Source organism: Panthera uncia (genome assembly GCF_023721935.1).
Source record: "Panthera uncia isolate 11264 chromosome B2 unlocalized genomic scaffold, Puncia_PCG_1.0 HiC_scaffold_25, whole genome shotgun sequence".
In the NCBI taxonomy this organism is placed as follows: domain Eukaryota; kingdom Metazoa; phylum Chordata; class Mammalia; order Carnivora; family Felidae; genus Panthera; species Panthera uncia.
Genome location: NW_026057581.1, coordinates 16703694 through 16716559, shown reverse-complemented (window position 1 = coordinate 16716559; position 12866 = coordinate 16703694). Strand labels below are relative to the sequence as shown.

Genomic DNA, 12866 nt, shown 5'->3' with positions numbered 1-12866 from the left:
GGTAGTAGGAGCCTTGCCTGTATATTTGGGGCCAGGTGGTGGGCAGCTGTGAAAGGGGCTGATTTAGTTGAGGCCCTTGATTTTATCTACAGATCTACAAACCTAATAACCATACATGCCCTGAAAGGTGCAAGTTTTTTTTGTTTGCTTGTTTTCATTTAGTACCATTTTTTGGATGGTCATATTTAATATAGAGACTGAAGTTTATTACCTGACGTTGCTTCTAAGCGTGTTCATTCCCTTGAAACTGTTCTAACACTCAGAACTTCAAAGTCCCCACCCACTGAGCGATCTGTCTTCCTTGGAGCACTCAGAAGTTGAAGAAAATGTATCTAAGGTACTATTTGTTATTCAACTGGTTTTCCAGAACTAATATTATACTTGCATAATGTACTTATTCCTTCTTAAGGGATGATGTAGCACCATTTGTTTCTTATTTTAATAGACATTTATGGCCTTTTCTTTTTCTTTTTTTTTTTTTTGAGATGGTGGACCAAGAATCGTTGACGAAAAGTACCGGGTTCAAACATAAGCTGCAAAACTTGGAAGACAGAGGTGAGAGAACACTAAAATCTTTGCAGAATAAAGCAAAATTAATTTGCTTTTGATAGGCTGGGTTGTTATTCTAATTGCAGCAAAGAAAAATCACTCTACAGAGTGTTGGAGAGAGCACTGTGATCTGCTTACCTGCTCAAAAAGTGCATGAAGGTCAAGGAGAGACCGGGGCGGGGGGGGTGGTTTGTTCAGGACCAAGAAGTTTCAAGAAGCATATAGCTTGGGGCCAGCTACCTCTTCTCCAGCCTCAAAGGAGGCCTCAGTGGGGGCACTTTGCTAAGGATCTGGTCCAGGGGTTCTTTCCACTCCCAAGTGAGTTGGTCACTTACAGTTTACGATAAGGTTTTCAGGCAGGCCTGTTCACAGTGCTGTGAATTAGGATAGCACCTAGCCACTCTTTTTTTTTTTTTAATTTTTTTTTTAACGTTTATTTATTTTTAAGACAGAGAGAGACAGAGCATGAACAGGGGAGGGGCAGAGAGAGAGGGAGACACAGAATCCGAAACAGGCTCCAGGCTCTGAGCCGTCAGCACAGAGCCCGACGCGGGGCTCGAACTCACGGACTGTGAGATCATGACCTGAGCCGAAGTCGGACGCTTAACTGACCAAGCCACCCAGGTGCCCCGCACCTAGCCACTCTTGATGATGTTCCTGAATAGTTTGTTTTCTCTTTACATTTTAAATGAGGTATCCGGAAGATTCAAATGGCTATATATTATATGTAGCATATATTATGTGCGGTATGTCAACACAACAAACATCTGTGAATCAACATCCGGGTTAAGAAAAAGAACATTACTGTCTCACAATCTTGCTAGGCGCCACCCCAAATCCATCCCTGCCCTTTCCCCCTTCATGGGAACCCATTAGCCTTAATTTTGTGTTGGATTCCAGTGCTTTTCTTTTTTTTTTCATTTCTACATTGTGATAAATATCCTACCTTCAGAAGAGAATGGAAACTATGTGCACAGTTTAAAGAATGGTTCTAAAGCGAACATGTGTGTAACCACAACCCAGAGCGAGAACTAGAATATTGTCGCTGACCTAGAATCCTTTCACACTGGATCATGTTCTGTTACTTCCCTCCATCCCTTGAAGAGATCATGACAGTCCTGACTTTCGTGAAAAGGTTTCTGTTGCTTTTCTTTATTATTCTTTCTTGGTATGCATCCCTAAATAATATGTAGTGCAGTTTTTATCTCACATACAATACAAACCAGTGGCGTCATACTGTGTAAATTTCATGTGGCCTGCTTCTGGTCAATATCATTTGTAAAATCTATTCATGCTGATGGGTGTGGGTGAAAGCGTATTCATTTTAATCACAGCATAACATTCAGTTATACGAATAGAGCATATTTTATCTGTCCTAGGGAGGTGGGACATTTGGATTGTTTGCAGTTTGGATTGCTTATAAATAATGCCACCGTGCAGAATTGCACACGTTTCTCCTGGTACCTATGTGTAAAATGTTCTCTAGGTATATTTTTAGGAAAAAAATTGGTAGACCACAGAGTTTATATATCTTCAACTATTGAAGATGTGCCAAACCGGTTTTCCAAACTGGTTGTATCAATTTGCTTTCTCATCAGCTGTGTACGAGAGTTGTGTTGCTTCATGTTACCCAACCCTTGGGATTTTAAAATTTCTGTGTGTTTATGTGTGTACACACGTTGAAGTTTTCATTTGAATATCCCCGAATAAGATTAAGCATCATCTTGTATGTTAGCCATTTGAATTTCCTCTTTTGTGTAGTGTCTAAAATGTCTTGCCCACTTGTCTAAAGGATGGTCTTTTTAGATCTCTTCCTAGGAACTCTTCGTATGTTGAGGACTTGGTTATAGGTCTTGTAAAATGTCTTCTTCCACTATGTGGTTTGCACCTTCTCTTTTTGTGATGCTCTCACTGTAGGTTTTTATGGCTGGTTTTTCGGATAAAGTTTTTAATTTTGATGAATTCTAATTTATTAATCTTTTCTCTATGGTTAGCACTTTTTAGTCTTGAGAAATTCTTCCCTACCAAAAAGTCAAAGATAGTCTCATACATGATTTCCTACGTTCTATATTTTTAATGATGTACATTTCTTATCATTATAGGTGAGTGCCACACATTGTAACATACATTATCACTTTGAAGTATTTTCTATTTTTAAAATTTTTTTCTTTGACCCAAAGATTACCTGGGAATGTATTTCTTTTCTTTTTTTTTTTTCTTTTTAAGTTTATTTATTTTGAGACAGAGAGAGAGAGAATGTACGTGAGCAGGGGAGGGGCAAAGAGAGAGGGAGAGAGAAAATCCTAAGCAGTCTCCATGTTGTCAGTGCGGAGTCTGACTCAGGCTCTAATCACAAACTGTGGGGTCATGACCTGAATTGAAATCAGGAGTCAGATGTTTTAACCGATTGAGCCACCCAGGTGCTCTGGATGTGTATTTCTTAATTCACAATGGTAGGGGATTTTTTTTTTTAGCTATGATTCTGTTACTCTTTTCTGGTTTGTTTGCATTGTGCTAGAGGACACATTGTGGCTAGAGTCTGTATAACTTAATCCTTTGAAATTTTGAGATATACTTTCTGACACAGTATATGTCAACCTTTTTAAAAAGCTAACTTGTTAAGAGAGTATATTTCACAGTTACCGTAATATCTATACAAATGTATATCCATTAAGTCACTTTTCTTAACTATGTTCTTCAAATTTTATATTCTTACTAATTTTTTTCAGTCTAATTGTTCTATCAGTTGTTGAGAGTAGTACGTCAAAACCTCTCATTATGTTTGTGGACTCACCAATTTCTCTTTCTGGTTCTGTTCTATTTTGCTTTGTATAAAATATATTTAGGTTGTTATAAATATAAAATGGTGTATCCACATAATATACTGAAATTTTTATTATTACAAAGTGACTGCCTTTATCTTCAGTAATGTTTTTGTCTTGAAGTTTCTTTCTTTTGTTAAGCATTGGCATGGTATAAGTTTTTTATCCTTTTATGTTTAACATATATATCCTCATGTTACAGATATCATTTGTAAACAGCCTATAATTGGATTCCCCCTGCCCTCATATAATAGTAAGTCTTTTTACTGGAGTATTTAGTCCATTTACATTTAATGTAATACTCCTGTATTTGGGTTGTATCTACCAATTTATTTTATACTTTCTGTGTGACCCAAACATTTTGTTTTGTTTCTCGTATTATTTTGCTTGTTTCTCATTTTGCTTAAGCATTTTATGTATTTTATTCTTAATTCTATTTCTCCTTCTAATCATTTATATACTCTATTTCTTTTCATTTACTGGTTAACTTAGAAATCATAACATACATAACTTTTTAAAGTCTAATCAATAACCTTATTTTCCTCCTAGATTATGTATAGGAACTTAAGACTCTTGAATCCCATTAGCCTGCCCCAACCACAACATGTGGTAGTGTCCTTTATTTTAATTTTAAACCTTAAGATATTGTTTTATGTAGTAATGTCCATGTTTATACACCTATATATTTACCATTTTGTTTACATTTTTCCTGTGTCTTACACTTCCACATTTTCGGGGACCTCTTTCTGCCTAAAATACATCTTTTGTGAAGGTCTGCTTGTAGGAATGAATGTCTCAATTTTTGCTTGTATGAAAATGACTCTTATTCTTGAATAAATTTTCACTGGGTAGAATACACATTGATTTGATACACTTATATATTGGAAAATGATTACCATCAGAGCGTTTACCATTTTCTTTTTTGTGGTGAGAACAATTAAGACCTACTCTCTTAGCAACTTTCAAGTATATAACACTAAAATCTGACCTGAGATCGCCATGCTGTATATTGCTAACTAAAATCACCATGCTGTACATTAGATCCCTGGAATTTCTTAATCTTATCATTGGAAGTTTGTACCCTTTGACCAATATCTCCCCATTTCCCTCACCTTGTAAAATGTTTAATACTCAACTTTTGTTTATATGTGTTCTTATAAAATAGTAAATGCATGTAATTTTATGTAAATAGTATTGTTATATCTCATTTCTTATTTTACTCAGCAGTTTTTAAGATCTATATTCATTGCTCTAGTACTCCTGTTATGCATCTACTACACTTTGCCTATCCTCTCTCAGTAATGGATACCAATGACTTTTAATTCCATGTCATCACCAAAAGTAATGGACACCATTATGTGTATCTTCTTATGCACCCTAATGAGATTAATTGCTCTCCTGAATGGTATGATTATAAATTCCCACAAGAAGTGCAAAGTGTTTCTAAATTTCTGTACCCCCACTAATAGTTGGCATTACTTAGCTTTCCAAGTTTTGTCAGTCTACTAGGGCAACCTGATATTTCGTTGTTTTACATTTCCATTTCTCTGATAACTAAGTTAGATATCTCTTTATATGCTTGTGTGTCTTTGGGGTTTCTTCTTCTGTAAATTCCTTTTGATATCTCTTGCACTCTTTTTCATTGAGGTTTCTGTCTTGTCTTTTAAAGTAGCTGCTTGAATATTCTAGATGTCAATCTCTTTTTCTTTATCTTTTTGTATCTGTTTGTAGTATTGCAAACATCTTCCAATCTATTGTCTGCCTACTAAAATTGTGTTAAGTTTCTTTACAGGGCAGGATTGCTCAACTTTAATGTAACCCAATTATTTGGGTTTGTTTGCTTTTTTTCCCCCCTTTGGTAATGCTTATCTGTTTCCCTAGATAACCAAGATACACTTTTAATTTTCTTTTAATTTTAGACTTCTGTCTTACACACTGAAATCTCTTATCCAGGTGGATTTCTTAGTTTCATATGGCTTTAGTAATGATCCAGATGTTAAAATCATTTAGTGATTTTAAGTCTTTTGTGTCACCTCTAAATAATTTTTTTTGTTCCCCTGCTGTTAAAATGCTTTCTGTCAAATATTAAGTTCCCATATAAATGTAGGTCAATCTCTGGGAGCTCTTTAGCGTTTCATAGGTCTGTCTGGATTATCACACTAATACTATCTTTTTTTATTACTCTACTTTCATAGCACATCTTGCTATCTAATAGGGAGAGTTGATCCTCTTGACTCTTCTTTAAGGTTGACATCATTGTTCAAGGAATTTTATGCTTCTATAAATTTTATTTTCCAGCTTTATTGAGATTTAATTGACAAATAATGAATAAGGTATACAATATGATATATGTATTTCTTGCAAAAGGATTACCACAATAAGGTCAATACATAGGTTACTTCAAATAGTTTGTGTGTGAGAATTTTTTTAAGATCTACTCTTTTAGCTACTTTCAAATATTCAATACAGTATTGCTAACTGTAGTCATCATGCTATACATTACATTCCCCAAACGTATTCATCTTATAACCTCATTTGACCATGAAGTATATACCATTTGACCAACTTCATCCATTTCCTCCCTACCCCCACTGTTGGAAACCAACAATTCATCTTCTGAGGACTTCGGTTTTTTAGATTATACATGCATCATCATATAGCGATAGAGATCATACAATACTTTCTCTATCTGGCTTACTTAGCATAGTGCCTTCAGGTCCAACCATATTGTCACAAATGCCAGGATTTCCATCTTTTAATCACTGAATGATATCCCATAGTGTATATATGCCACGTATTCCTTGTCCATTCATCTGCTGATGGACACTTTCATTATTTCCATGTCTTGGCTATTGTTAATAATGCTGCAGTGAACATGAGAGTGAAAGTTTCTCTTAAAGATAGTGATTTGTGCCTTGTTGTGATACCTCCAGTTTTGTTCTTCTTTCTCATGATTGCTGTGGCTATTTGCAGCCTTGCGTGGTTCCATATCAACTTTAGGATTATTTGTTCTGAGATGCTGTTGCCGTGTGGATAGGGATTACACTGAATCTATAGATTGCTTTGGGTAGTATGGACATTTTAACAAATATTAATTCTTCCAGTCCATGAACATGGCATATCTTGGCATTTATGTTGTCTTTAATTTCTTCCATCGATGTCTTACAGTTCTCAGTGTACAGGTCTTTCACCTCCTTGGTTACATTTGTTTTACTAGGTAAGTTCTTTGTGGTATAATTATAGATGGGATTGATTTATTAATTTCTCTTCTACTTTATGAGTGTATAATAAATGCAGAAGATTTGTATATATTCCATCTCTGGAAACTGTGCTAAATCTAGTCATTCTGAGCATATTTGGTAGAGGTTTTGTTGGGTTTTCTATATACCTAGTATCTTTGATGCCATCTGTGAGTAGAGTTTTATTCCTTACCAGTATGGAGGTTTTTATTTCTTTTCCTTGTCAGTCGTGACTGCTAGGGCTTCCAGTGCAGGGTTGAATGAAAGTGGTAGGAGTAGACATCCATGTCTTATTCCTGATCTTAGAGAAAAAGTGTTCACTTTTTCACCATTGAGTGTGATGTTAACAGTGGGTTTTTCATGACCAGCCTTTGTGATGTGAGGTATGTTCCTCCAAACTAACTTTGTTGAGACTTTTTAACATGAATGGATGTTGTACTGTGTCAAATGCTTTTTCTGCACCTGTCGAGATGACCATATGGTTTTGATCCTTCCTCTTGGGAATGTTACGTATCCTGTTGGTTTGCAGATATTGAACTGTTGCATCCCCGGAATAAATCGTGCTTGATCATGACCATCATTTTAATAAGTTGGTAAATGCAGTTTGGTAATATGATGTTAAGGAGTTTTGCATCTATGTTCATCAAGTACACTGGCCTATAATTTTCTTGTGGTCTCTTTTTCTGGTTTTGATATTATAGTAGCACCGGCCTCATAAAATGAATTTGGAAATGTGCTCTCCTCTTCTGTTTTGGGGGAAGTGTTTGAGAGGAGGATTTATATTCTTTCCTTTTCCAAATGTTTGTTTATTTTGAGAGAGAGGGAGAGACCGCAAGCAAGAGAGGAGCAGAGAGAGAGAGAGAGAGAGAGGCAGAGAGAGAATCCCAGGGAGGCTTCCTGCTCAGCTCGGAGTCCAATATGGAGCTCAGTCTCACAATAGTGAGATCATGACCTGAGCTGAAATCAGGAGTCTGGTGCTTAACCTACTGAGCCAACCTCAAGGATTAATATTCTTTGATAGAGTTTACCAGTAAAGTCATGTAGTCATAAAGTTTAGCTTGTTGGGAAGTTTTGGGCTACTTATTTGATCTCCTTACTTGTAATCAATCTCTTCAGATTTTCTCTCTTCCTTACTCAATTTTGCTCAATTTTATATTTCTGGGCATTACCCATCTCCTGGTTTGCCCAATTTGTTTTCATAGAACCTTTTATAGTATTCCTTTATAATTTGTTTTAATCTCTGTGGTATCAGTAGGGGTTTTTTTTTCCATATTTTTCAAGTTTTTTGATGTGTCTTGCTCAGAGTTTATCAATTTGTTTGTCTTTTCAAGGAACCAATTCTAGGTTTCAATGAGTTTTTAAATTTTGCTTGTACTTCATTTATATTTGCTCTAATCTTCCTTTTCTGTTTACTTCGGTCTTTATTTTTTCTAGTTTCTTTAGGTGTAATCTTTCACTCTTTATTTGAGATTTTTGTTGTTTTTTTGTATGTATGTATGTAGATGTATGTCACTATAGATGTATGTATGTCACTATAGATGTATGTCACTATAAACTTCCCCTTTAGAACTGCTTTTGCTGCAATGCAAAAATTTTAGATCCTTGTGTTTTCATTTTTATTTGTCGCCAAGCATTATTTGAATTTTCCTTTGATTTCTATATGGACCCATTGGTTGTTTAATAGCATGTTATTAGCTTCTATATGTTTGTTTTTTCTATTTTTTCCTTATTTGATGTAATTGATTTCTAGTTTTATACCATTATAGTTGGAAATGACATTTGATATGATTTTAATTTTATTTTTTAATCAAAAGTGTTTAATAGAACTTTTTTATTTTAAATTCCTGTATAGTTAACATACAGTGTTATGTTAGTTTCACATGTACAATATAGTGATTCAACACTTCCATACATTACCCAGTGCTCATCGTGACAAGTGCACACCTTAATCATCATCACCCATTTCACGCATCCCCATACCCACCTCCCCTCTGGCCACCGTGTTTGTTCTCTATAGTTAAGAGTAGATTTCTTCATTTGGCCTTCTCTCTCTTTTTTTTTTTTTTTTTTTTTTTTTTGCATGTACCCCTTTCGAATTAGTGTTTCTGTATTTTTTCACAAATACCCAGTAGTGTGGTTACTGGATTGTAGGGTAGCTCTATTTTTAACTATTATTTTATTTTAGAGAGTGTGTGCAATCAGGGGAGAGGGGCAGAAGGAAAGAGAGATAGAATCCCAAGCAGGTTTCATGCTCAGTGCAGAGCCTGATGTGGGGCTTGATCCCACGACCCTGGGAACATGACCTGAGCCGAAATCAAGAGTCGGGCACTCAACTGACTTAACCACCCAGGCCTCCCTTTTATTTATGTATATATGTATGTATGTTTGTATGTATGTATGTATGTATTTATAACTTTTGGGGGAACCACCATACTGTTTTCCATAGTGGCAGCACCAATTTGTGTTCCCACCAACAGTGCAAGAGGGTTCCTTTTTCTCCATATCTTCGCCAACACTTGTTTCTTGTGTTATTGATTTTAGCGATTCTGACAGGTGTTAGGTGATACCTCATTGTAGTTTCGATTTGCATTTCTCTGATGAGTAATGTTGAGAATCTCTCATGTGTTTGTTGGCCATCTGTATTTCTTCAGAGAAATATCTGTTCATTTCTTTGGCCTATTTAAATTTTTTTTTTTTTTTTTAGTCTTCTACATATAAGGTTTTTATTGCTACCATAACAAGTTACCACAAACTTAAAACAACTCAGATCAAATACATGCTTGGAACCATACAGATCTATTATCTTACAGTTCTGTAGATCAGGAGGGCGGGGGCTGCTTGGGGTTCTCTGCTCTGGGTTTCCCAAGGCCGAACAAGGTGCCAGAGGATGAGGTTCTGGAGGAAAATCCACTCGAAAGCTCATTCAGGTTGTTGGCTGAATTCAGTTCCACATAGCTGGAGGATTTGGTCTTCTATTTCCTTGCTGGCTGAGTGCCAGGAGTCCTTCTCAGCTCATTTCTTCTGCCCATTTTTAATTGGATTATATGTTTGGGTGGGTGTTGAGTTTTATAACTTCTTTATATATTTTATTTTTTATTTTTTTAATTTAAATCCAAATTAGCTAACATATAGTGTAATAATGATTTCAGGAGTAGAATTTAGTGATTCATCACTTACATATAACACCCAGTGTTCATCCCCACAAGTGCCCTCCTTAATGCCCATCACCCATTTAACCCATCCCCCGACCCCTCCAGGAACCCTCAGTTTGTTCTATTTAAGAGTCTCTTATGGTTTGTCTCCCTCTGTTTTTATCTTATCTTTGCTTCCCTTCCCCTATGTTCATCTGCTGTGTTTCTTAAATTCCACATATAATATACACACACCTCGCACCTTCCTTATCCATTTGTCTATTGATGGACACTTAGGTTGCTTTCATTTCTTGGCTGTTGTAAATGATGCTGCAATAAACATAGGGGTACATAGATCTCTTCCAGTTTATTTTCTTTGGGTAAATGCCCCTCAGTAATGGAATTATTGGATCATATGGTATTTCTATTTTTAATGTTTTGAGGGACCTCCATACTGGTTCCACAGTGGCTGTACCAGTTTACATTCTCACCAACAGTGCATGAGGATTCCTTTTTGTCCATCTCCTCGTTGACACTGGTTTCTTGTTTCCCCGATTTTAGCCAATCTAACAGGTGTGGTGATAGTTCATTGTGGTTTTGATTTGCATTTCCCTGATGATGAGTGATGTTGAGCATCTTTTCATGTGTCTGTTGGCCATCTGGATGTCTTCTTTGGAAAAATGTGTATTCAGATCCTCTGCCCATTTTTTAAATCGGTCTATTTACATTTAGCCGTTGATAGGTAAGGAATTCCTAATGTCATCTTATTGTTCTCTGGCTGCTTTGTAGTTCCTTTGTTAATCTCTTCCTCTCTTTTGTGAATTGGTGATACTTGTATATTCCCTTTTGTGTAGGTTTTGCTTTGTCATTACTATGAGGCTTACATATAAGGTCTTAGGTATCTAATAGTCTATTTCAAGCTGGTAACAACTTAAGTTTTATTCCATACAAATTCCCCCAAATTTTATGTTTTTGTCGTCACAATTTATCTCTGTTCCTATTGGGCACACATTACATTATGGGTATAGTTATTTACGATATTTTCATTCTTTGTACTAGAGTTAAGTGATTAACATACCACCATATTACAGTATTCTGATATTGACTATATACATACTTGAAAGTGTGACATATTTTCACATGTTCTCATGTTACTAATTAGTATCCTTTCATTTTTGTCTTGATGAACTACTTTCAGCATTTCTTGTAGGGCAGATCTTGTGGTGATAAGCTCCCTTAGCTTTTAATTGTCTGGGAGTGTCTTTATCTCTCTTTCCATTTTCTGAAGGACAACTTTTCTAGGTCAAGTATTCATGGTTGGCAGTTTTTTTCTTTCAGCACTTTATCATTTCATTTTTCTTGGCCTTCAAATTATCTGATGAGAAATCTGCCGATAGATAATATAAAATAATTATACCTGTAATACCCAAACTGCTCAATATAAACAGAGATAAACATTATGGATGTTCTCCTTTTTTTTAAGTTTATTTATTTTGAGAGAGAGTGCATGTGAACAGGGGAGGGGCAGAGAGAGAGAGGGAGCGAGAGAATCCCAAGCAGGCTGTCTGTTGTGAGCACAAAGCCTCCTAATGGTGGGGCTCAATCCCATGACCCTGGGAGCATGGCCTGAGCTGAAATCAACAGCTGGATGCTTACCCAACTAAGCTACCCAGGTGCCTCAGTTTGTTCTCTATAGTTAGTCTGTTTCTTAGTTTGTCTTTCTTTTTTTTTTTTCTTTACTCCTTTGTTTCTTAAATTCCACATATGAGTGAAATCATATGAAATTTGTCTTTCTCTGCCTGATTTATTTTTCTTAGCATTGTATTCTCTAACTCCATCCATGTCATTGCAAAAGGCGAGATTTCATTCTTTTTTATGGCTGATCTTTTTTATGGCTAATATTCCATTGTGTGTGTGTGTGTGTGTGTGTGTGTGTGTGTGTGTGTATACACCATCTCTTCGTTAGCCATTCATCAATTGATGGGTACTTGGGTTGATTCCATAATTTGGCTATAAACATAAGGGTGCATGTATCCCTTTGAATTAGTGTTTTTGTATTTTGGTGGTAAATACCCAATAGTGCTATTACGGGATCATCAGGTAGTTCTGTTTTTAACTTTTTGAAGAACTCCCGTACTGTTGTCCACAGGGGCTGCACCAGTTTGCCTTCCCACCAACAGTACAAGAGGGTTCCTTTTTCTCTACATCCTCAGGCGTTGTAAGTAGAGGGCCACCCCGGCAGGATAGTTGAAACCGAAGTGGGTGCAGACTGGGGTGTCCTGGCTGCCTCCACGCAGAAGGTACTCTGTTGGCGCAGCCGGAGCCGAAGCAGGCAAGGGCCCGGAGGTTTTGGGACTCTCCGTGAGGGGGAGAAGTTGAGGGAGGTGCCCTGGCAAGTTGTCTGGAGGTGAAGTGGTTCAGGCCTGGAGTGTTCCAGGGCGTTTTGCGTCTTGGTGAGACTGCCAGAGCTGTAGTGACTGCTGATCAGGGGTGTCTGCTGTGTGCTCCACTGGCACCCCCTTGATGGGAGGGCTGGGGCTGCGGCTGGTGTGGAGGTAGGTCGGCTCTGGCAGCCCAACCCTGCTTCCATCTGTGCTATCAAGGTAGAAGGGGAACGTAAACCATGGCGCTCACCAGCCCCTCTGATCCAGAGTGAGTGGATCAGCACCCCCCACGCCCCCTCTGTTTGGCAGGTTCCTAAGGCTAGATCTTTTATATTCTAGTTGCCCTTTTAAACCACAGCTTTCATTCTGTGCCCCGGAGCAGACAAATCTGTTCCCCTTCCCTTAGTACTTTCCCTCCCCACTGCAGAGGGGAGTCCCTTCATTACCGTGTCTCCCTCTCTCTTGCTGTGCAAAAGCTGTTTAGTCAGCCCACCATTCTTTAGAAGGAATTGCTCTGGAAATGTGTGTGTGTCTATGAAAGAGGGAGTTCCGGGTCTCCCTCTGTTGCCGTCTTAGGAACTCCTAAGGTATCTTACATCTTTTTTTTTTTTTTTTTTTTTTGTAGGAACTTAGATATTTTTGGCATTCGCTTATTTACGCATTCAATGAATATCTCCTGAGTGTCTACTACAGACCAGGCACTTTGCTAAGTGTTATTCTGATGGGGGGGGGGGGGGGGGA

The 12866-nt window shown here is 37.3% G+C and overlaps 1 protein-coding gene across 1 annotated transcript in view; it reads left to right on the top strand.

The window, feature by feature from the left end:
- Positions 1-12866, top strand: part of SYCP2L (synaptonemal complex protein 2 like) — a 112265-nt gene that overhangs the window by 79572 nt on the left and 19827 nt on the right. Inside the window, exons 24-25 of the mRNA XM_049655048.1 lie at positions 264-337; positions 486-555. Of these exons, the coding sequence (XP_049511005.1) occupies positions 264-337; positions 486-555 (144 nt within the window). The remainder of the gene's footprint in view (positions 1-263; positions 338-485; positions 556-12866) is intronic.